Source organism: Prunus avium, chromosome 5 (genome assembly GCF_965620075.1).
Source record: "Prunus avium chromosome 5, drPruAviu1.hap1.1, whole genome shotgun sequence".
Taxonomy (NCBI): Eukaryota; Viridiplantae; Streptophyta; class Magnoliopsida; order Rosales; family Rosaceae; genus Prunus; species Prunus avium.
This window is the reverse complement of record NC_142288.1, coordinates 21,448,707-21,473,824: the sequence shown is the minus strand read 5'-3', so window position 1 is coordinate 21,473,824 and position 25,118 is coordinate 21,448,707. Positions and strand designations below refer to the sequence as shown.

At 34.8% G+C, this 25,118-nt stretch overlaps 2 protein-coding genes across 2 annotated transcripts; one reads left to right on the top strand and one right to left on the bottom strand.

Annotated features, from left to right (window-relative positions):
- The first annotated feature begins 302 nt into the window (after positions 1 to 302).
- Positions 303 to 2,797, top strand: LOC110759184 (putative F-box protein At3g25750). The gene is made up of 2 exons (XM_021961219.2): positions 303 to 443; positions 1,549 to 2,797. Exons 1-2 carry the CDS (start codon positions 419 to 421, stop codon positions 2,658 to 2,660), a joined length of 1,137 nt encoding a protein of 378 aa, XP_021816911.2. The 5' UTR covers positions 303 to 418; the 3' UTR covers positions 2,661 to 2,797.
- A 16,545-nt stretch (positions 2,798 to 19,342) lies between these two features.
- Positions 19,343 to 20,819, bottom strand: LOC110759171 (remorin 1.4-like; the record flags this gene model as incomplete). Its single annotated transcript, XM_021961207.2, has 4 exons — positions 19,343 to 20,009; positions 20,283 to 20,364; positions 20,501 to 20,588; positions 20,687 to 20,819. Coding segments are annotated over 4 exons (525 nt in total), but the record flags the coding sequence as incomplete, so codon positions are not given.
- Between the last annotated feature and the right edge of the window lie 4,299 nt (positions 20,820 to 25,118).

Sequence of the window (25,118 nt, the reverse complement as noted above, 5' to 3'; positions counted from 1 at the left end):
CTACGTGGTGATATATGCCATCCAATACACATGGGACATGTGGAAATATTTTATTTTTATGTCCTACGTGTATTGAAGAATAAATCCACATGTTCCATGTGAATTGGATGGTACACCACCCCGGCATATACAAAAATTACTCCAATTAGTTCCATAATTAATTTCCATTCACAATTAAAAAATTAAATATTTATCTTTTAATTTTCTAACATGTATTCCATAGAGAAAAGGGTAATCTGTTTCCTGGATCCGGATCCCCGTGTCCTCCTAAATCTAATTGGAGAGTAATCCTATTCTTTCATGGAATAAACCATGCATCAGTTATCAATATATAACGAGATAAAATTTTCAATTTTCAGTCTTCAATATTCTTGCACGTTTTCTCACCAAAATTAAACACAAATACAAACTTTTTCTTATGGTCTTGAAGGCTATGGATTCAGGTATGTTTTTTTCCCAGAAATTATTGTCGTTTTTCTATTAGTTATACCTTTCTTTTAATCTAAATTTTCGCAGTATTAATATTCCAAGTTGTTATTGTTGGTTTTATTGTATGTATTGCTTTGGAACTAGTAATAGTTCCTGATTTTTCACAAAGGAATTTTTCATGAACTCTAAATTCAGTCTCGTATATATTGCATCTTGAATCTCGATATTGAAAATATTTCTAGATAAAGTAGACGATAAAAAAAAGTGATGAATTCTACTTGTGTGTTCCGTAGAAAATTAATTTCTCAGAAAAAACCTTACGAGCCAAATTAAAGAATGGAAAATAAGAATTTTTTTCAAATCCTAGATAACAGGGTTTAATTTCTTAGGTGCACCAAAATTATTTAGGAGAATAGAGGAGAAAAGTTTAGGGTTTAGTTCTTGAATTACAGGCTGAGTTTTTTTCAGTTCTGGTTCAATCTGGTATTACTTTCAGACTTAGATAAATCCTTTTAGATCTGCTTCAGAATTCTAATTCTCTTTTTGAGTTCAGGGTTTGTTTTTCTTCCATGGTTGTGCAACTTAACAGTTTTTATTTATTACTATTTTTAGTTTTTGCTTTGTTACTTGTGTATCCCGATCTTCAATATCTTTTAGTAAAGACACACCTCTTCACCTCTTTTCTTTTGTCCATCAAACAAAAAAACAAGGGATCTATGTTTTGGTTCTATATTGCAGATGATTCATTCAGTTTTGTTTGTTTGCCTTTTTAGTGTTTCACAAAAAAATCTTTAGTTTCTATATTTATTTTTAGGGAGTTTTACTAAAATACCCAAAATGGGGGCTGAAATTATAAAAATACCCAACACCCAAAACACTTTATAAACATACCCAAAACTCATCATTACACACACTCAAAACCCATTTATAAACATACCCAAAACCCATCATTACACACATACCCAAAACCCATTTTGGGTATGTTTCTATGTTTAAATAGTGCTTGGGTATTTTTATAAATACATGTCTAGGATTGGGTATTTTTATAAATATCTATTATTGTTATTTGTCAAGAATATAGACATCTCTCTAATTCAATTTTCCCGTTTGTCTTGTCAGATTGGGAAAACTTGCCTAAGGACTTACTAGATCTAATTTTTGAGAGATTAGAGTTACAATCAGACTATTTGGCATTTAGCGTCGTTTGTAAGTCATGGAACAGTGTAGCAAAGAATAATTGTAGCCAAGCAGGTCCAATGCTCTTAATTTCTAGTGATAAAAAAGATACATGGAAGTTATACGACGTCACGAATGATAAGGTTCTTGATTTGCGATTAAGATTGTCGAATAAGCGATTCAGTGGGTCTTCCAAAGGATGGCTAGTAGTTGTGGAAGAGAACTACGCGGTGACCTTAATGAATCCGTTCTCTAGGGTTAAGGGATGTAAAGAGAAAGAAAATTCAATCATTAGCCTTCCTCCACTGATGCATCCTGATCAATCTTTTAAAGATCTTAATCATTGTCTGTGTAAGGCTACAATTTCAACAGATCCAATTTTAAATGCAGATAGTTGCATTGTTACAGTCATATACGGAGATCATGATCATTTTGCCTTTATTAGACTTGGCCAAGACACAAATTGGACGTATATTGATGACAGGGGATTGCAATTTCCATTAGTTGAAGAAGTTGTTCACATTGGAGATAAAGTTTATGCTGTTAATCAACGTGGTAGACTTTTAAGCTTCGACATTACTAGTGAATCCGAAATAAAGTGCAAAAACTTTAGTGAAGAGGTAAAGAACAGTTTACGAATGTCGTCCAAGACATATCTTTTGAATTCCAATGAGAAAGGGCTTTTGATTGTGAAAAGGCATGCAAACTGGGAAGGCAATGTGCTAGACGGGAAGGCTGTCACATATAAATTTGAAATCTTCGAACTGAATTTTGATAAGCACGAGTGGATTGAGAAAGAAACCTTGGATGATGCTGCTCTTTTCTTGGGTAATAATTCTTCTGTGTTTGTTGTGGCTTCAAAATTTCCAGGATGTCAGCCTAATTGCATATATTTCAACTCGGATTGGCATCCTGCTAATTGGGGACCTGAAGATTTTGGTGTCTATAACATCAAAACTCAAAGCATTTCAAAGCCTTACACGACAACTGCTATGGCCCTGTTGGGGAGGACCACGCGACCAGCAATGTGGGTTGTGCCAACTAGTCGACAGTGAAAAGCTCCTTTTGTGTCTTGTTTTTATTGTTAGTTTGCGATTTGAAGATTTTCTTTTTATTTTTCAAACCATTTTATGTTTCGTTGAAGCTCCTACTTGTGCTCTTGTAGCTCTAGTATTTGACATATGTTTTGTGTTTTGGCATGGCTGAATAAGCTGGATATGTACTCATTTTATATAATTAGTTTTTCTACCATACATTTTCTAAACCACAATTTCAAATTCGAATTAATGTACAAGTCAAAATTGTGATATAATTACTTTCCATATTCATGACCCAAACTCGGTGAGCGCACCATGCTATTAAGACTTCAAATTGGCTGCCATCTTCGTTGACAAAGGGCTGCAACTGCTCTCATAATATTGAGAAAATACTATTGAACTAAGAATGAGTTCGTTTCAGTTAAATTATTCAAATTACATGTTTTCAAGGTGGGTTATTTGTTTGCATTAAATAATTTCTTAATTTTTGAATAGTCGTTCTAAGCCAGTGCTCGCCACTGATTAAACCTCATTTCACGGTCATCGCAAACAATAATGGGATTAAACCATCTTACAAATTGGTTAACCTTTTTCCCCATTTTGTTAATTATATAGCTTTCTTTGCATTGTGATCGAAGTCAATTGACCTATATTTTCTTTTCTTCTCAACTTCTTATATTAAAAGATATCCACAGTTCTTATGACAACTTTAACTCCCATCCTCCACCATATTAAGTATTTTAGATTTGCACTTTCGATTAGAGCACCTCCACCCTAGTAGCACATCCAACCATTTGTCATGGCAAAGGACAAGGGGAGGCAAGGTGTGTTTCCACTCATTGCCATGGCAAATGGCAAATACTATTCACTTTTTCGGTTTTTTTTTTTAAATTTAAAAAACCTAAACAATTAGTTTGGAGAAATATTTTCGGATAAGATTTTGGATTCCTACGTGTCAATATATATTATAAAATTCATATCTCATAATTCGAAACAATTTTTCAAATAATATTTTCGGTTGCCACATGTCGATATTTATTATCAATTTCAAATTTTAAATAAATTTCAGATTTCAAATTTCAAACCATAATCAAATGGGCACCGTTTAATGGTGGGACCTCAATGTTCTTTGAAATTCTTGAGGAACATGCTGGAGAGGCCCAATAAGTTATTGGTCTGCACCAATTTCTCCATATTTCAACTTTATTGTCTTCTTGTTTGTTATGATGGCTTAAGTTATGGCCTAAACTTTGCTCTTAACGATGCTAGTTTTTTTCTTTCTCCAAACGTTCACCGACATAAAATAGAAAGAAGATGCGTAACCTAGTTGGTTTGCTAGAGATAAAAACGTGATTGAGAATCGGTTGCAAGTTGACCCGATAAATATGCCAACAACAGAGTAAAAAGGGTCTCCTCACTTGTTAATTTCTACCACCAAACATGCGGAAATATCTATGTAATTAACCTTTTAATTACTTTTTGTTTTGGTTGGATACCTTTTAATTACTTAAACAAACCGGCACCAACCCTAATACACCCCCCCTCACCCAATCTGAATTCTTCTCCTTATCGTGACCATTATAGAACAATTAATGGCTTTGATGACACGCATAACCCCTTTTTAGTATTATATATTTATTCTAGTGTGGTGCAATTAAGTTGGGTGAAAAATTCCCATAAGTTATTTAATCTATTGATGGTAATTCTGACATTATGATTTTAAATTTCACCCCATTTTGCCATCTTACCCAAATTAGGCTTAGTTTGGAATTGCTGTGCTTTTTAAAAAAACTGCTTCTGCTGTGCTGCGAGAATAAACAGCTGTGAAGAGAAGCGGCTAGGTGTTTGGTAATTCGTATTTGTAAAAGTGCTGTGAGTGTAAAAAGCAGTGTCATAGCGTTTGGTAAACTTTTTTTTAGAAGTGCTGTGAGAGTGTATAATGACCAAAAAGGGCATAATACAAAAGTATTACTTATTTATTTATTTTTTGTAAAACACAAGGAAGTTCAATACACTTACAATTTTTTTTTTAAAGAATCTTAATTATAATATACACTTTTCCCACACACACAAAAAAAAAAAAAAAAAAAAAAATCGATGAAACAAATAATTGTTTTGACAAAGCTACTTCTTTTTTTGATCAAGGGCCCTTCAAACCCAATATAATATAAACAACAATCGCAATAATCAGAAAAATGACAAAGAAAGGAAAGGGACTAAAATAATAAATATGCAGACTCAAACATCTTCAATCTCTAGTTCGCATAAACCCCCAAATTCCATCAAATAACAGAGAGAGAGGTTTTACACAGAAACCCCAAATTCCAGAAAACAAAAGCAAAGATATGAAAGGTTTTGCCCAAATTCCAAATTCCAGAGAAAGGTTTTACACAGAAACCCCAAATTCCAGAAAGGTTTTACCAAGAGGATATGAAAGATAGAGATACCCAAGAAGAATAAAGATACTCAGGAGGACATGGAAGATACCTGTAACGCAGCTTCAGTGAACAGATTTGAGAGAGCCCATCTTGCTGAGACAACTCCAGAAAACTTGTGGAACGGCTGCAAGGATTGGAGAGTGCGATATGAGCTTCGTAGGGTTTGATCAAGAAAAAGATGGGATATAGCGTGTCATTTGTTAAAATAGATTAGGGCAGTATAGGCATTTTGAAAGTTTCATTAAAGCCTCCGCATGCTTCTCCTGGCAGCAGATTTCAGAAGCAGCTCCCCACCTACTTCTGTTTTTCAGCTTTGAATGACAGCAAATTATTAAATAAGCAGTTTGGATTTGATTTACCAAACACCCAAATCCCCAAAACTTTTTTTAAAGCTGCTTATTTTTTAAGTTAAGCAACCCCAAACCAGCCCTTACTCTTGGTACATAAATCTAGAAACAAAAGTTATTACTCTGCGTACATTAATCTAGGGAAATAAATAAAATAAAACACGGAAATATCTATTTAAGTAACATTTAATTACTTAAACAAACCAACACCAACGCAAACCCTAATTCAGCCCATTCCACTCCATTATAAAACAATTAAGCAATACTAAACAACAATGGGAAACTCGCAATTTGAAATCCCACAAATTATTATGAGTACATTAATCTAGGGAACTTATATAAAAAAAAAATTACAAAGGAAGGGGTATATAATATTCAAAATCACGTCCTTATTCGGGAAATGATTTACCAAATACTTTTTTAAGTTCGTAATCAAAGCAATTGTATCTCATGCATTTATAGAAAGGTTTGAACCATATATAATTAATTAATTGATAAAAAGGGTCCAGTCCGAGCCATAAAATAATCCCAATTGTTTTTTTGGGTTCTTTTTTGCCAATTTTTATGAACCGTATCAATTAAATCCCTAAAAGTAAGGCATACATGAAATTAGGCAATTTATATGCTTTATATGCCTCATATAAAGCAACTCACAATAACACACGATAAGATTATTTATGCAATTTAAATCTTAACCAACAAAAAATAAAAATCCCACATATGCTAGCTTTCTCTTGGCCGCTTTCACCCAAGACCACTATCATCAATTGATATCGGACTCCTTACAAGACATAGGCACCATTGATGTGTATTTTATGTACATAATTATTTATTTGGATACATGCATTATAGGGTGATGATGATTGTGATATCTAAAAGGAGTAGTTCCGCCCATGCCCAAGGGGTTTCTTTCCTCCCAATATAACCAAAAAAAAAAATCATAATTTCGTATATATGCATAATTTAGGCAATAGAATAAAGAATTGAGGGTGTAATTAAAAACGATTAAGAAAATAATTAGGCATACATGCATGCACAAGGCGCTCGGTGCAAGTTGCCAATAAGTTCCAACACCGAAAATGGAAGTTTCCACATAAACCCTAACACTTGCTCACGCATTTACTGTTCAATTAATATTTTCACCAAATTACGGAAAATATACAAATAAACAAAAGCAAAACAAAGCAACCCCAAAAAGAAAGTGTCGGTCGGTTGGGCCATGCTCTCTGTCTCTCTCTCACCTTTTATTATGCCATATAATACCTTACCCACCACCACAATTCACGAAAAAGAAAGAAGAAAAAAAAAAAAAAAGGATGTGTCTGTTGGCCATGCCATTGCCATTGCCATGCATGCATGATGCATCTCTCTCTCACCTTCAATTATATTCAATCCGTTTGTCAGTGTATGAGACAGATGTATATGTATGTTATTGAACTAAAACTTACACGTTGCACTTTATCATTATCACTTCTCTATTTAATTCTGTCCATTTGTATGTACAATGTATTCACGTTGGTTTGTTTGCCCTGGGGAGGTTTAATAATAGACTTTTTTTTTGCATTTGTTATGTTTTTTTTGTTACATTAGAGGAAAGAAATTCTTGGAGTTTCGAACCTAAGTGCTATGGTGGCATGGAGGAGGAGAATCCACCACCACTGTGGTGGGAACCATTGGCTTTTTTTCATTTGTTCTTGGTATTTAAGGAGAATTGTGTTCTATAACCATAAAATATGAGACATGTATGGACATAATTAGTTTTAGCATTGATTCAATTGCTACTGACTTCAAGGAGTCCATAGCCTATTGGAAAAAAGGGAAAAAGACAGGGAGAGGCAGAGTTATATATGGGATGCCATTAAGGAGACCCCAAATGTGGATGAACGTGCTCGTTATAAAGCCCTTTCTTTGTTGAATACTACTACAAAGAAGGAAGCATTTTTGTTGATGTCCCCTGAAGAGCGCTCAAGTTGGATATCCTACAATTTGGAATGACTGGTTTTTGGGAATGAGTGGGTTTTGGGGATGAGTGGTTTTTTGCTTGATAATGCATTAGGATTTATCAAACAGTATGTTTAAATACTCTATTTTGTTTTTATTTTGCGTATGACATATTGACTTAAGTTTTTATTAAATTGATGATGAACTAGTTTTTATTATATTGATGATGAAATAGCTTTGCTTGGTTGTAATATGTGCTTGGTTATTGTTTTTATTCTAGGTTCTAAATTAGGCGCTGGTTGATTCTTTTTAATTTCTTTCTTTGTACTACTTGTTATTGGGTGTTGATGATAGGTTTCCTATTGTTATTTGGAAGAGCACGACTGTTGCATGATAGCTTTTCCTATTGTCTGTCATTGCTCTTGGTAGTCCTTGTCTTGAGTTGGGCATGAACCCAAAATAAATTCAGAATTATAAGATCGGATTTCATATAATATTTTTTTTTCAGGTGGTTGAATATCAATTTATATAATGGAGGAAGAACAAATTGAAAGGCAAGAAATTGAGAGGGAAGAAGAACTTTATGAAACCATTAGGTATTTATTAATGGCGATCCAAGCAGTAGCTCATACGTTGAATGAGTTTATGATTATCATGCGTAGTGAAAATGTTGAACGTCCATTAACTCGGCGAACAGTTACTAGAAAAGGATATAACTATATACATAATGTTTTGAGTGAGGATCCTGAGCATTTCCGACAAATGTATAGAATGTATCCAGATGTGTTTCACAAGTTGTGCAGTATTATTAGAGAAAAAACACTGTTACAAGATACAATGTTCATTTGTGTAGAAGAAATGCTTGCGACATTGTTGCGTGTTGTGGGTCAAAATAACAAATTTTCTGTAATACGTGACACATTTGGTCGATCCCATTTCACTGCTAGTAGAAGTTTTAACAAAGTTTTAAAGGCTTTGAACACATTAGCACCAGAGATGTTAGTCAAACCTGAATTTGCAGTGCCAGCCAAAATAAGGGAAAGTACAAGGTTTTACCCTTACTTTAAAGTAAGTGTTGTCTTGTGCATCTTGTTTATTTTTACGTAATATTTTTTAAATCAAAATATAAACTTTGAATTTATTTCAGGACTACATCAGAGCTATCGATGGCACACATATTCCAGCAATGGTAACATGAGTTGACGTAAGCAGCTATCGTAATTGTCACGGAACAATATCACAAAATGTATTAGTAGCTTGTAACTTTGATTTAGAATTCATATATGTGCTTAGTGGGTAGGAGGGCTCGGCTTATGATTCAAGAGTACTAAATGATGTTTTAACAAGGAGGAATGGACTTAAAGTGCCACAAGGTATTTTTTTTTCTTTTTCTTTTTTCATTTACTGTTTACATTAGATCATACATTGGATACTAAAATATGTGTATTCAATTATCAGGTAAATATTTCTTAGTGGATTGTGGATTTCCAAATCGACGCCAATTTTTGGCTAAATTTCGAGGTGTTCGATATCATCTCCAAGAGTTTGCAGGTCAAGCTCGTGACCCTGCAAATGAAGTTGAGTTGTTCACTCTTCGTCATGCGTCCTTGAGGAATTTTGATCAGTTCATAATTGTATATCATTTTTTACCCCTCTAGCTTATGATTTGGTTATGTTATTGAGTTAAACTTGTGCTTTTAATCCCTTTTCTGTTTATCATTCAGTTCATTGGGCCTTAGGTAGCAATGGTGGCTTTGGATCGGAAAAGATGCAAAATGGTGCAAAAACGAGCAAACTGAGTTAGCAATTTGTTTCGGCCTTAACTTTCTCATCCCAACTTGTATTGGCCCAATTAATATGTGGTTGGAAAGAAGAGATTCTAAACTGCAAGATGGACTACTCAAACGTATCAATTGATGAAGCCAAGCCCAATCCGTGGGCCCATCAAAATGCACACCATGAGTCAATTCCAGTTTATTTTAGGCAGTCAACTTGCAAGGCCTAAAACGTACACTTGTACTGCTCAGATGGGAATACTTTCTTCATAAAAGTTGTTCCAATGGGTGTCTATTATTACATATCCAAATTTGAGCCCTATTGGATACATATTGAAACCTCAGGCCTTCCTACACCAAGCCTGGTTCAGAAGAATCTTTTTTTCCAACAACCAAAAGAAAACCCACATGGGTTGGCAGCAAAAGGCAGCCACAATTGAACACCTTTGAAAACCCATGTGAAGAAAGCTTTAGGTGCAGCAAAAGAAGTATGGGATGGAATTGATTCCAACCACACTAACATAGACAAGATGAAGTGAGAGTTATGGATTGTATTAAAAGAGGAATGGTGGTGTTGGATTTCATCATGGTGTTCCTCCCTCTTAGCCCTATAAATAGAGAAGTCTTCAAGCTTCAAAAAAACACCCCCAAATGGGGGAGCTCTCAAACACTTCTCTAGAGCTCCCCTCCCTTCTCTCCCTCAAATTCTCTTAGTTTCTCTTTCTAGTTTTCAATTGTTGTAATGAAATCTTTGTGCTGAAATTCTCCTTAAGTTTTTCTTAGTTCCACTTTACTTTTCATTGTTATGTAAATTCTTTTCTTTAGTTTCAAGTTTGATTAGTTTCCAAGTTTCAATTATGGTTTTTGTTCTTATTCATTATGCTTATAAGTTAATGTGCTAGTTTGAATGATTGATCACCATTTAGGCTTGCATGTTAGCTATCTTGGTTTGAATTAAGAGTAGACACCATGCTTTAATTCGAATTGAACTATGAATAGGAAGAGTATGTATGGACATTCGACAACAGGGATTAGATACATACTTGGTTGTTTAAAATGTTCTTCTATGCTTAATGGATTCCTAATGCTTAGTTTAGGTTAGACAACAGATGATCAAATTAGGGAATTAGGAATACAAGGTTAGGACCAGACACCATGGCTTAATCATACTTTAGCTAGAATCAATCCGTTAATCTAGTTGAACTTGGGAACTTATCTGCTTAAGTTATTTTCTTTTCTTTCTTTCTTGTTTTATTTATTTTCTTTCTTGTTTTTCTGTTTTGTGTAGGAAAACTGAATTGGATTATTTAATCACCAATCCCTGTGGAATCGACCTCGCACTTACGTATGCTATACTACCGAACGGCTCGTGCACTTGCGAGTATCACAAGTTGAGGATGCAGCTGAATCCATTTTGGTGAAGCTGAATCGACGCAACAAATGTCATTGAGAGGATCTTTGGTATATTTAAATCACGATTTACAATTTTCAAGTATGCACCTCCATTCCCATATAGGACACAAACAGAGCTAGTGTTAGCTTGTGCTGGACTACACAACTTTCTTCGAAAGGAATGTCGCTCAGACGAGTTTCCTATTGAATTGGAGAACAAATATTCTTCATCTTCATCATTACCGGTTAATGAAGGGGATCCTGAACTAGTTTTCCGAATATAAGAACAACAACGAGCACATGCTAATGAATGGAGAGTTGGTATAGCTTTGCATATGTGGACAAATGTTGACCACAATGAGAATTAACAATAACGAATGAATGTTGCATATTTTTCTTTCAGCATTGCTTTCAAACTTGTTATAAATTTGTCACTATACTTTCGTGAACGCCAGTTACTTTGAATTTGTTATAATATTTGCTTTTCGTGAATTTGTGATGGGTGTCTTTGAATTTCTTATAATATTCACTATACTTTCGTGAAGACAAACTTTGATTCCAATGCATCCTTATGTATAGAGAATAGTGTTAGAAAATTTTCCATCGTTTGGCAAAACAATGCACTAAGCCATGCACTGACCTTGGGTGGTTACAAGCGTCCTGTATTAAGCAAAGCCCCTCCATTAGTGATTTCTTCAAATCAACTAGTTGGAGTTGTTGGGCGGAAAGCTTGGCTAGAGATATATTTCCATCACTTATAACACTACCAGATGATAGGGCCCTTACTTTTTGGACAAAGGGGTTTTTTTTTTTTGGGTATTGAATTTTTGGACAAAGAGGTTGCTGTTCTTATTATTTAGGTATGAAAGTTTCCAACTCGTGGAAATTTCAAAGGAAACTTCATTGTTGTGCACGCAAGTAAAGGAAGAATTTGGGAAAAATAAGAAAAATAAGAAAAAGGGATGGTCGACTAGCGGCTATGCAAATAGATATGAATCTATAACAAAAGTTCATACAAAAGTATGGAAGTCTATAATAAAAGTCTATACAAATTTATTAAAAATTCAGGTAAAACCTATAGGTGTTATACAATTCCAGGAAATCTGTCACTAAAAAAAAATCTTTCAAAATCGTATACAATCCTAATTGAATACACTCCCCTTAGAGAGAGATGACACATGTATTCTATCCCGTTAGTTGGGTGTTAGGGTTTTTTTTCTTTTTTAATTAGGAGTAAATTGGATTTTTATTTTAAGATGATGTGTCAACTTTTAAATCCCTTAGATTAAATTTTAATGAGGTGGCGTATGGAGAATAAAAGTAAAGCAGATCATGGCAGAGAAAATTAGAGCAGAGGATCCGAATCCGACACATGTATTCTAACTTTTTCAAAAGAAAATTGGGAGGAAATTTATATTTATGTCGTTAAAAATTGAGGGAGAAGCTTCTGTCAAATAATTTATGATTTATTAAGGTAATAGAAAATTGATTTGGAAAATAAAATTAGTTTTTTATCCAATTTTAATAGTGGTTTATGTATTGGGTCAAGGGAACAGTAAGTATGAAACTTTATATTTGACATACATGCCCTTGTGTTTTCAGGAGTTATATTATTTTATTTTATTTTTGGTAAATTCCAACAAAGCAATTAAGATTTTATTTGGATTTGATTCAGATATTTAAATTTAACGTTTCTCCCATGTCTGTCCAGTTGTATTGTGGTTAAAATTGCTATCAAATTTTGGACATTGTCACATAGCAGAAGATTTTTTTTTCCCTCTTAAAATACCCGATGACAATTTTGACAAAATCATCTCCTTTTTTTACAAACTTCCTTGTGCGTTTTACAGATAAGTAACAACGTGTAATTTACATACGATCGTATGTGTTTAGAATTTATTTGGCAACCTTACGCATTAGAAGAAAGTGATTATGGAGTATCCGAAGTTTATTCGAATGGTTGTACAATAATAAGACTGGGTTTTCCAGCAAGATTTAACAAATAATATGTCTCTTCATATATTGAGCATGGTTCTCCCATCCAATTTAATTTCTCAAGAAAAAAGAAATTAAAAAAAAACTTCAATTTGATAAGACTGGTTGTACTATCATTCTAATGGATTCTTCTGAATATGAAAAGACCCCAGAAACAGCTTACACATATTTTTTCCTATTTATAGTTCACCTAAGAATGCAAGCTTTGCTTGCTTGGTCCATTAATTTTATTTCTTCCTAAATTAAACAAACTAGCGAGTAGCCAGGGCTCCTTGGCACTTGGCTTCCACAAATGCCCCCATCACAAACAACAGAGCTTTCAGATATTTCCAACCAAATGTGTTGCATTTCAATTCTGACCCTTGCAGGGTTTACGGCAGAAGACAAAGACAAGAAACTTGCATCTGGGTTTTGCTGGGTTTTATTTTACCGCAAAGAATGTGAAGATTATGATGTAAGGATTTGGTTGGCTTTTCTTAATTTGGAAGTGTCAATTTAGTCATTCCAGTTATCGGGAAAAAAAGGCCTAAAAGGAAACATCAACGGTCGGTCAGCAATGACTAATTTAATTTCCTTGATTATATAAATTTGAAGAAAATGACATTTAACCAAATTGGAGCGTTCTCGAGCCAAAAAGCAACAAATTATTGAACGTTTTTAATATAAAGGTTTCAATTATAGCTAGCACATAATTTTCTGAATATTAATGCCTACCAATACCTGCTGACTTGGTATAAAAACCACACATTGTTAGCTTATTGGTGCATAAAATGCTCACAATTACAAAGGTGCATTAAGACATTTGACTCTTCTTCTCGAAAAGAGTGAACGTCTTCAACCGATATGTTCAATTGAGATGCATATAAATCTAAAATAATGAAAATTAAAGGACAAAATGGTTCCAACCAATAGATTTAAAAGTAGCAAAATTGATGTCAAATTTTTTTTAAAAATATTTTTTAACAGCAGAGCTCGCTATTATTTACTCTCTTTTAAAACTTTTAAAAATCATAATAAAATATTATAGTATTAAATATTTATGATGGAGATTAGAAAAAGCTTTTAACATTTTTTATATATGAACGGTTGATATATTTTTTATTGAGCATTTAGAATTAGAAGATTTAGGTAGCTTGTTGGATTGGTTCTAATGTCTTTTACCAAGCGAATCACGTTAATATATGTATAATTTGACTGTTGTATTGTATGGCACTGCGTGTTAGGTAAGTTAGGGACATGGAGCAGAGAAACTTTAATTTCCCAAGAAGCGTTTATACCATAAATTTCAACCCATACAACATGAGTAATGTTGCCGCAACCCTATGGATGACACAGTGATAATTAAGATATGAACATGGGGTGATGTGGTGTACACTCAAATACTTTCTCATTATAGACGGAAGATTATGAAAGAAAGAATTCACATTAACAAGGTTAAATTTTCTACAAGAATTAGAAAATATGTTAGACTGATGTACTTGAACTAACTAGATGTAGAATATTTGAATTGAATGTGAAATAACTATACGCAATGTATCACTTGAAATTCATTTCAAATGTTGACTATTTATTTCATACATTTGAAGTTCACTTTAAAATTTGATATTTACGTTAAATTTTCACATGACTAAAAAAGAGTGTTACATGCACGTATGTACCACCACATTTCATTTGAATATGAGACATTTGTGTGGGTACCATGACTCTAATGTAGACATCATTTTCGCAAAAGATGCATGTTTAGCAGTATAAAATATGGTACAAATAGTTTTATTCACATATGTTACAAAATTAAAAATCATTAACAAAATGAAAAAGGAAGGGTAAAAAGAAAGATAGAAGACGGAGAATGGGGTAGCTAGAGTGTGTAGGTTTGGAAGAATGAAATTCTGGTACACCTTTAAAGGTGTGGTACGTGGGAGGAGACAGGAGAAGAAAGCTTTAGATGTGGGAAGATGATAGGGAGTTGGGGTTGCTGCTGTCTGTCTGTCTCTGTATTTCTTTTCTTTGCTTGGCTTTAAAGCTGCCTCATCTTTTCTGTTCTCTTCTGTTGGCCGAAGCTTATAACCACAGTCAATAAGTAGTTTACTGACTCCACCTCCACAGCTCCAAACCAAAGCGTGCGTCTGCAGGCAGCACCAGACTCACCACCTCAATTTCTTCCAAGTACAACATGTGACATGTAAATATCTTACAATTTCTAACGTCCAAGAGGGTTTCTGAATTACATTTAATTAGAATCAGATCATTTTTGTATATAACTTTAATAACTGTCAACCCAACTGCCCTTGAATGGGCTCCATGCCCAACCCCATGTACATCTTTTGCTTTTTGGCTCTTCATCTTGTGGATGTGTGGTCCTCTGTGTCTGTCTGTCTATGCACATATCTATTACAGGGACGTTGTTGTTTAGAATATCCGACATTTTAAGCCTTGCGTTTAAGTCAATAAAAACTTTGAGCCTCTTTCACTAATTTACATTTGATTTTTTGGATTGGATGTTTCGAGTTTATAACGTAGGAGTTGTTGTTACGATGAACCACTCACATACCATACATATGGAGCTCACATTTTATTAGCGGCCTAAAATTTATCACACGCTCGTAGATGACTGACGTTAACAAAATTCTTAATATAGTTTGACAATCTATTTAAAAGGCGCGCTGCGATCACCAAAAGTCTCACATCATTGCATTCTATGTTGGCTAATATGAAGTCTCAACATAATGTAAATTTTGCAACAGATTAAATCGTAAACCTCTCTCTATATTACTAATTGATTTTGAATTCAATGTTACAATTCTGTACAAGTGAGGTGAAAAAATCTTGAAAAATAAATTGCTAAATGTAAACTTGTATGTATTTTAGTAATTAATTTTGGCTTAGATGTTACAATTTTAAGTAAAGTGCCCGTTTGATAACCATTTCAATTTTAGTTTTTAGTATAGGAAAATGAGAGAGAGAATGGAAGTGAGGATGAGAGAGAGGAGTAACAAAAGTGAAAACAAAATATTTAAAGTAAAAACAATTTGAAATAGATTTTAGTTTTTGTTTTCACTTTTGTTATTCCTTCCTTCCATCCTCTTCTCTCATCTTCACTCTCAATCTCATCTCCACTTTCATTCTCACTTCCATTCTCCCTCTTTTTCCTTTATACTCTAGCACAAAAAATGAAAACTAAAAACTAAAATTGAAATGGTTATCAAACGGGTCCGAGTGAGGTGGGGAAAAGGGTTAAGAGGAAACTTCTCCAATATCTTCCACCACAAGAAACTTTATTAGACCCACATTTTAGCAAACAAAAAGAAAAAGCCCCACGCATAAGAAAATTAAAAACTGAACTTGACGACATGCAATTTGCTAGGAGGACCCTAAAGGATGCTTGTGTCTTGTAACAAACAACTCCATATGTTGTTTGGCCTAAATCAGTGTGGCCAACTGTATTTGCATCATTAAACTTTCTACAGTTCGTTGCAAGTGATGGACAAGTTTGAGAAGAGAACAAGGGGTCCATTTACTTGAATGCTGAGGGCCATGCAAAATTGTAATGCGCCACTACTTCTATCATGCGCCAATTTAAAAAATTTCATCACACTGACATATCCATTATTGTTTTTGGTTTCATTTACCACACACGTATGGCTCTATCTATTCATTAGTTTCATCCTTTTGGTGTGCTTGTGAGTTCCTGTGAATTGCATTTAATTTGCATAGATCAACAATCATGCAAACTCCTATCTTTCAATTCCTCTGTACTTTTTGCTACTATAGATGTTTTACTATACTGCAAATACGTAAGTGTGAAAAATCGCTAATTTGCTACTATAGATGAGAAGTCTTTTTCCTTGCACCTTAACAAAAATAGAGGAAATCTCCGAGAGATTTATGGGTGCTTTAAGAGATTCCGAAGTTCTTTTAATGACATATTCACTTATCAATAATGGGTATAAGAAGAAATGGAATTATGTCAATTCTTGGCTTTCCCGCATTTTCTAGAACATAACCTTAAGTGAAAAACAATAGGACTAAATAATAATTGGTAAGTAACCAAAATTCTAATGAAATAAGGAACCAGCTCATCTATTATGCTGCAATTCAGTTACCTATCTGGCATGGGTGATTCTTCTACATCTGAGCTTCAGTTAGCTTCTGTTTCTCAAGTGCCACTGCTCTTATGGTTTGTCGACCCCTTCTCTTTAGGGGGAGAGGGGGAGTGAAGAGAAGTTGTCTCTGCTGTTATTGTTGCCAGTGCCTTATATTGCTCTTGCTGGTACCAGTGCCTTGTATTGCTCTTGTTGGTGCCAATATTGTTGCTCATGCCTTTACTGGTGTGTTTCCGCTGTGGTCATGCCCGTTGACCTTGCCTTTGCTCTTGGCTTTCTTTGCCTTGCCTTACCCTATTTGTTAGGGTTTGGCTTTGCCTTGCCATGCCTTGCCTTACCTTTGTCGTGCCTTACCCTATTTTTAGGGTTTTGTTGCCCTATCTGGGCTTTCTTTGCCATGCTATGCCACCTTGCCTTTGTTTGAACTTTATTTGTCTTACCTTGCCTTACCCTATTTTTAGGGTTTGGTTGCCTTTGCTTTTGCCATGTTCATAGGGTTTTTGTGTCCTTTGCCGTGTTCGCAGGGTTTCTGTGTTCTATTATGTGCCCTATTTTTTTAGGGTTTGCTCTTGTGTTTCTGCTGCGAACTTTGCTTTAGTTTGTCACTTGTTTCACTCGTGGTTGACGAAAAGACCTTCTCTAAATTGTCGCTTCTCAAGTATGGTGTTCTGTGACTCGCTTGTCAAGTTGGGCATGCGAAATATCTTTGCCCCAACTTGAGGGGGAGTGTTGGCGAGTGCTTACTTAGTTAGGATTTTGGTTCCTTATTTCATTAGAATTTTGGTTACTTACCAATTATTATTTAGTCCTATTGTAATAGAGATTTACTTCCTATTGTAATTTAGATATATTTCCTATTTTATTTAGGATTAACACATTTTTGTACTTGTATAAATACCTCCATATTGGAGAAGAATAATAATCTGAGCATATCTAAATATTTGGCCTACTTTATTTGACATTATATATGTATGTATGAGCTAAAAAATAGTGTTATATGTAAAAAGACGTCTAGTTCAAGTATCAAGTGCCAAAGGGAAAAAGATGAAAATAAAAAATACGAAAGTGAAAACACAAATAAATAAAGAAAATCACGTGCTAAGACAGCCCAAAGTGAGCAGGTATCACGTGACGAAAGAAATCTCAAGTGAGGGTGGAAAAAAGGGTAGGAGGGGAGTGGGGACCTTTGAGTGGGCCTACGAACTCATGAATCTTTTTTTTTTGTTCGTTAAATAATAATTAACAAACGCATGAAATCCAATTTAGAAACAGAATCTGACTTTATTTAAACGGAGCATCTGGGAAACAAGAGAACCAAAAGAGTTTGGCAACGTGTGTTTGGTTACTGAGAAAATCAATACGCGAATATTGGGCCATAATTCTTCAAGCACTGCTCACTCAACTACCAATTTTTAAGATTTCAACCAATTTTGGGAGCAAGTAATGCAAATGGGGCCTATATGACACAAACTATTCGGCATAAGTTAGGTGCAAGCAAGGTCTAAAATATCGATAATATCGGAAATATCGGTAGTCCAAAAACACGGAAATTTCGATGGAAATATCGGGATATTATCGATATCGATAAAAATTGAATAAAAATCACGGAAATTGTAAGAAAAACTTGGAAATTTTTATTGAAACTTTGGAGAATGTTTATTTAGTCAATTATCTATTAGTTTATCACAAAAAATTAGAAGGAAATGCATTGCATGATGGATTTAACTTATTTAAGTTGATTATATAGCTAGCTGGCAAACACTGTGAGTGTATAAAATATGTAGTAATTAATGAAAAAAGATTAAACACACCACAATCATTTATATATAATGATTTACTACAATATTTTACACTTTATACATTGCATGGTAAGATACATGAGTGACTTAGTACCACATAGAGTTCTTATGAGGTTCAAATTTTTCACTATCTTCATCATCTCTATGTGTAGAGTAAGTGTATTGTGAAGAGTAGTCATCAAATGATAAATCCCAAAAATAGGTTTGCACGTAATTGTTAACATGCCACCCATATAAATATAAATATTTTAGCATATTATCACAAAAACATAAGTGATATGGTGGTTAAGGTGTTGGAGGAGTAAAATGGGAGGGGTTCAAATCCCCTTTGTGTTTTTTTTTCTCCCTTTTTTCCCTTTTTTTTTTCTTTTACATCGATATTTTCAATATTTTAGCGATATTACACCGATATTTTGACAAAATATTGCTGAAGTGTGAGCGAAATTATATACATCGATATTTTCCAATATTATCATCGATATTGTCGATATTTATACGATATTTACATGGATATGTTCCGGAATATCCATGATTCGAAAAAATCGAAATATCCTCAATATTTAGTCGATATTATCGATATTTCAGACTATGGTTGCAAGAATCAAAACAAAAATGAGAAGTAGATGAGTATGGTAAATGTGAGTTAGGCTAATTAGTTAAGGTAATGTGTCCGTCTCTCTGCACCTGAGTCTAAAATCTCTTTCTCGTAAATTAAATTAATTAAGAATGTCTCAATGTTCCGGAAAAAAAACACCATATAGTGTATTTAGTGGGTGGATTGAGTAAAATTATTACTTTTATTTTATTTTTTGTGTGGATGGAACAAGAAGTAGATGGGTAGGAAGAGTTAAGGGAGGAGACAATATCACCATTTAAAATATAAAATAAAAACATAATAGCATGGGAAAAAGTAATGGCCCAAAATTTAGAAGCTCAACATTCAAGTGGGCTTATGGAAGTGGAGGTTTAATTCCAAGTGTTTGGGGTGGGTTATTGCAATGGCCTTGGAATGAGCTCAGAAATTTCAAAAGTTGCCCATTTTTCTTTGCCATATATGTAAATTGTTATACACTTTACTAATCCTAAGAATAAAAGTTTATACAGTTATTCTCTCATCCAGATGTTCGCATGTTATTATCGTGTGGATGTTATTGTAAACAAGAAGGAAAGCAAAGTGGGGTAGTAGAAAATATATGGCGTCCACACGATAATAACGTCCGAACGTCCGCATAGGAGAATTTCTAAAAGTTTATATTTTTGCTTTTTTATTTTTTATTTTTATAAATGTTGCATTAGAAATAAAAAGCTCAAACCAAAGTGGAAAACAAGCCCCTCCCTTATTTTTTTATGGTTAATTACCTAACTGCAGAATGCTGGCAGATGAAGCACCCAAGTAGCAATTTCTTTGGTGTAATTCCAGTAGAACGAAACTTTGCAGCTGTCTCCTCCACCCTGAGGCATTGCTCTCTTTGTTTGGCTTCAATGAAAGCTCTCCTTTCGTCTCCTGCCTTGTGAATTTCAGCCACTTTGTTCTTCATTTTCTTAGCATACTCTGCCTTCTTTCTTTCAAATATTTCCTGTCATTAGTCCCCACAGATTAGTCGATGGAAACACATTTTGGTCAAATATCAAAAAGGGGTTCTAGTTAGATTATATGAATTAGTGTTAATTTCAAGCAATGTACATGTTAAGTCGGTACAAAATACATTGTCAGATAAATGTTATGACAAAAAAAGAATTTCTGTCCAGAAGCATGTAACACAAGATTATTTCACGACGATGACAAAGTTCCAATTTTCATTTTATTTTTATTAAAGATCATAATCTACTACAAAACATGGTTTTCTTACCTCAATTGTTTTGAGTTCTGCCTCCACAGAAGTTTTCTTGCTGTCTTCCCACAATTCTACTGTTGACATTCGTCTATATGCCCTGTCAATAGTTGAAAATGTTGGATTAATTTAATTACCTTAATCAAGCATGAAAGATCATGATTATTGTAAAGCAATAGATACTCCAATAATTTTCATGTTTAAGCTTATATAAAGCACAATAGCCTCCCTCATACTTGTTCTCTGCTTTTGTCTTCTCACTTTCCTCCCATGCTTTAATTAGGGCCAACCGTTTCTCTGTTTCAATTTGCGCATACAATGCATCTGAATAAACAATATGAAGAAGATGATGATTTATACATCTCATAAATTGAGGGATGGACCAAAACTGATCCAAAGAAACAAGAACATCAGTCACATACCTCTCTCAGTTGAACCCCCACCTATTATGTCTTTCTTTACAGCAGGGTATGCACTCTCTGGTACGACCGTATGATCGAAAAATTTACATGTTAGATGAAGAATATGCACAAAATTTGAACTCCGGAAACAGATCGAATGCAAGAATTAAAAAACAGATCATAGTTGAATTGTAATTTACATATTAAATTGGGCAACAGAAAATTATAGTTACTTAAAAATAAAAAAAATTTCCTTGGGTTCAGTTCATGCTTGCGGTGTTTCCAATAGAAAAAGTGGATTCACATGCAATTCCCATGCTTCCTCTCCTCAACCTTTTCATTCTCCACCCTTCTTTTGAGAGAGATAAGTTGCATGGTCCCTTTGATTTTGCATGACATTTAACCGAAACATGCATGAAGTTCTACTATATATATATATATAAAATTTTCTGGAACATACATGAAGTTCTAAGAATTAGTTTCTAACATACACCATAAGGAACTAATCTCTTTGTTTTCAAGGAGAAGGTGAAAAATGAAAGCATATATTAGAACTTCATGCTTTCATTTTTCATCATACTCCTTGAAAACAAAGAGGTAATTTCCTTATGGTGTATGCGTGTTAAAGGGAGAGATGGGGGATGTTACAACAAAGAAACGAAAACATGGGTTATATATTGTTTGGGATGGGCGGAGTTGGAAATTTTAAGTTTGTTGAGAACTTTTATTTTTATTTTTATTTAAATAGTAGAGCAGTATTGATATAGTGGAGCGACTTGTTGACTTCATATTTTATTTAGAATTTTTTTCCTTCAAATTCTTTTTTTCTTACTTCCAACCTATTTTATTATTTTTTCTTGGGTAAAGCCCGATCAATAGAATCCAACTAAGCAAATTACCTAATCAAACTTAATGTCTCATATTTTATATTTTTCAGATTCCTAAAATACCCCTACTTAAAGTTTGATAGTTGTTATTGTTGAGGCCCAAAAAATTCATGGTTGGGCCTGAATGAATTCTCGGCCCAATGCGACACCTTATTAAGAAAAGACCCAATTTGGAGCGCACGAAAGGCCGCCATACACGAGTCACAGTCCATGTGCCATGCCAAATAAATAATTTGTCATGCTAGGAATTAAGGTAAAGCTTATAAAATGCACTAGCTCTACGAGCCTATGCTAATTACCCCGTCAAGCATTATGTCCCTTTTCAAGAACGATAAAGTTAAAGCACGCCAAGTAACATGCCATGCCAAGCAGGAAATCATTATTTCACACCCAACCACGCTACAAGCTTAGGTGGGCCCAAGCCACTCGAATGTCCGGGGCTTGCTTGAGTGGGTTGTGGTATGGATGGTGACGAGTTGTCATGAGGCCCATTGATAGGCCGAAAAATGGAAGTCTCGGGCTGCTTGGGAGCCTCGAAACTCAAGCCCATTTCTTGAGCCCAAACATATGGATGAGCATAAAGGAGAGAGAGAGAGAGAAAGTAGCCCAATACCAATACCCTAGAGAAAATAGCCCAACACTTGATGAAGTTAGCCCATTTACTTGATAAGCCAACCTATTGTCTTGGGAGGCCCATGCAACCATAGTAAGGATTTGCAAAAGCCCCAACACTTGGCTGGAGAACAAGGGCCACGAAGGAAACCAAGATACCCATGTATACAAGGAAGCCCCAGCACATGGGGGGAATGAATTTCAAGCAAAAGCATTCAAAGAACCAGGGGGTATTGGCGCGCGAAGACTGCTAGGAGGGGAGGCACCTTTCAAACCAGCGTACATACCTATTTCTTTCCTCCATCAGATCTAACCATGGATGAGGGAAGGAAAGAAAGAAGGGAGATGGCTGAGAAGGGGAGTCCCCCACTGAAACAGTTGCGGGAAGAGCCTAGAGCTCCCAAAAACCCTGTCTTTGTGTGAATGGGTAGAAAGGATTTCACCAAAATAGGATGAGTCAAAGGGAGAGAGGAGAAAGGAAAGGAAAGACTTGGCCAAATTGGATGGAAACCATTAGAGTTTCTTGGAAAGGAGAAGCTTCCAGCGGCTATAAAAAGGGCCACCTTCCACCCATCAAAGGCAACCCACATCTAGAGAGCAAGCTTCATCTTTCACCCCTGAAACCCTTTGCAATTTCGAGCCCCTTTCCTCCATCTCTTCCCATTTTATCTTCTGGCAAGCTATTCCAGAGTTTGACAAAGTTTGCATCGAGCTGCCGGAAATTACTTAAGCCACCCATCGTTTTTTCCCATCTTTCTCCCTCCTTAGCAAACCTTCTTAGAATCCCTTCCCCTTTTCCTTAGAACCCCCGTCTCTCATAGGAACCCACATCTCTCTCTCTTTAAGTGCTAAACTCATGACCACTTTGCTTCCATGCCACAAGCTCCTCATGCCAAACTAAAAATCTACTTGTAAGCCATTATCATTTTGGTTGGTGAAGACAACCAGGGTGTTTCCTAAGGTTCCACTACCCTTTCGAAACATTCTTGGGGCCTAGTTTTTGAACTCAGACACAAGGGGTACTTTCATGTTAGAAATGTGCCCTAAGAGCCAATACATTTGATGTAATCTCCTTAGAATACATTTCGTATATGATATATAAAGGGCAAACTTAATCTGTTATCTTTTACATCGTGTAAAGAAACAAATGTCCAGGGTATGCTAAATAAGAGATAAAGTAATCTAAAGAAGATTAGATTCATGAGACCTTTAATCTCTAATTGTAGTATCCCAAAATGTTCCTAATCATAGGTTATCAAATGGGCATTGATAAACCGTCAAGATTAGTGCATATTATGTATGCTCAATTGGGAGGATGGTTAGTCTCAAACCATTTGTGTAGTTGACACTAATACAAGTATGTGGGTGCTCATTAGTGAATGAGTACACTGAACGCGATCAACCGTAGTTCTCATATGGAGTATTTATCTACATGTCAAATGAGAACTCATAGTTGCAATAATGCAAATTAGTCCTTAGACCTGAGGCATCATGGTTGTCTTGTGATCCGTTATTGATCTTTGATAGCTCTTAAAGGCAAGCCGTAAAAGATTTGTCTTAAGTGTTGTTGGGATCTCTTAATTCATCATAGGGGCATGTGAATGTACAATAAGGAATCTCTACTTTCGATAAAGAAGGAGAATGTTTCAAGATGTGATTCAGTAAATCTTTGGCCAAAGTATTTTGAGCTTGATTTAGAAAGTTGTTCTTAATCATGTTCTTTTGAATCACATGAGGTTATAAATCATATTAGGGGTTTGACATAAACAATCCGTACCCTAATAATATGATTTGAAACATTGTATAAGAGAAGGACCGTATTGCATTGCAATTCCAACTGAATAGGTTCTTCATCTATTCTGGTTAGCTTGGGTAGCCTTGATATATTGCTAGATGTCACTCTTGGCTTGTGGAAGTCCTAGGATTGATTGTGATCGATCCAAATAAAGGAAGAATTAAAAAGGGGTTTTAATTCCAGTTGGTTAGAAAGAGTTCTAATATTTTCCCACTGCCTTGCTAATTAGAACCTAATGGATCGCACACCTTAAATGGTTAACTTTGAGTAATACAAATGAGAATGAGGAAATCAATTTGATTGATTTGATGTGGATGATTTACTACGTGTAAAAACGTATTTGGGCCTCGGTAATAGTTAACGGGAAGCCCAAATGGTTGGGTATCAAGCCCAAGGGTTTAAGACACCTAAATATTATGGTTTAAGTGTCATAAGGCCCAATTTTGGAAGCCCAATGGGTTTTGGGCGAAAATGCTTAAGTAAGTATGTATGGGAATTGTTTCCATAAGCTCATTAACACAAAAACACAATCCAACATCAACCAAATGGGTTTGGGAGATCAAAGAGAGAAAAAAGAGAGTTTTCAAGAGTGAAACACTTTCATCTTTCAAAGTGGTTTAGATTGAAACCAATCTTGAGAATCTTGCACTAGCATCCAAGTATTCTCAAGATACTTCTTCTCATCTCAAGGTTCCAATGGTGTGGAGACTTAGAGGCCATATACTTTTGTGGCTCACATGGAGGAGAAAGATCAAGGAGCAAAGATCAAAGATCAAAGAGGAGATCAACAAAGAGGAAATCATCAAGAGAAGACCAAACACAAATTGGTTCATATAATTGCTTCAAGGGTAATTAGATCTTATCCTTTCTCTTGAATTTTCATTTATGAAAAACATATCAATGTTCATGGCTTAAGATACTTGGAAGAAGTTTTGTTTTTGAATTTAAACAACCACCATAGACTTCCGCTGCGATTCATTTGATTAAATGCATGTTTAATATTCAAATGAACTTTGGAAAAATGTTTTGAAATTCCAACATTTCACACATTAGGTTTTTTGCAGCAGCCCAGCCCAATCTGCAGCTGCCGGAACGAAAAAGCCCCCTACAGTTATATCTGTATATTGTGTTAACTTTCTAGCAAATTTAGAATAATTGA

Excerpts from the sequence above, each read along its gene's own strand:
- LOC110759184 (XM_021961219.2), top strand. The coding sequence starts at position 419 with ATGGTCTTGAAGGCTATGGATTCAG. Across the intron at positions 444-1,548 it reads CTTGAAGGCTATGGATTCAG|ATTGGGAAAACTTGCCTAAG; the intron begins GTATGTTTTTTT and ends TTGTCTTGTCAG.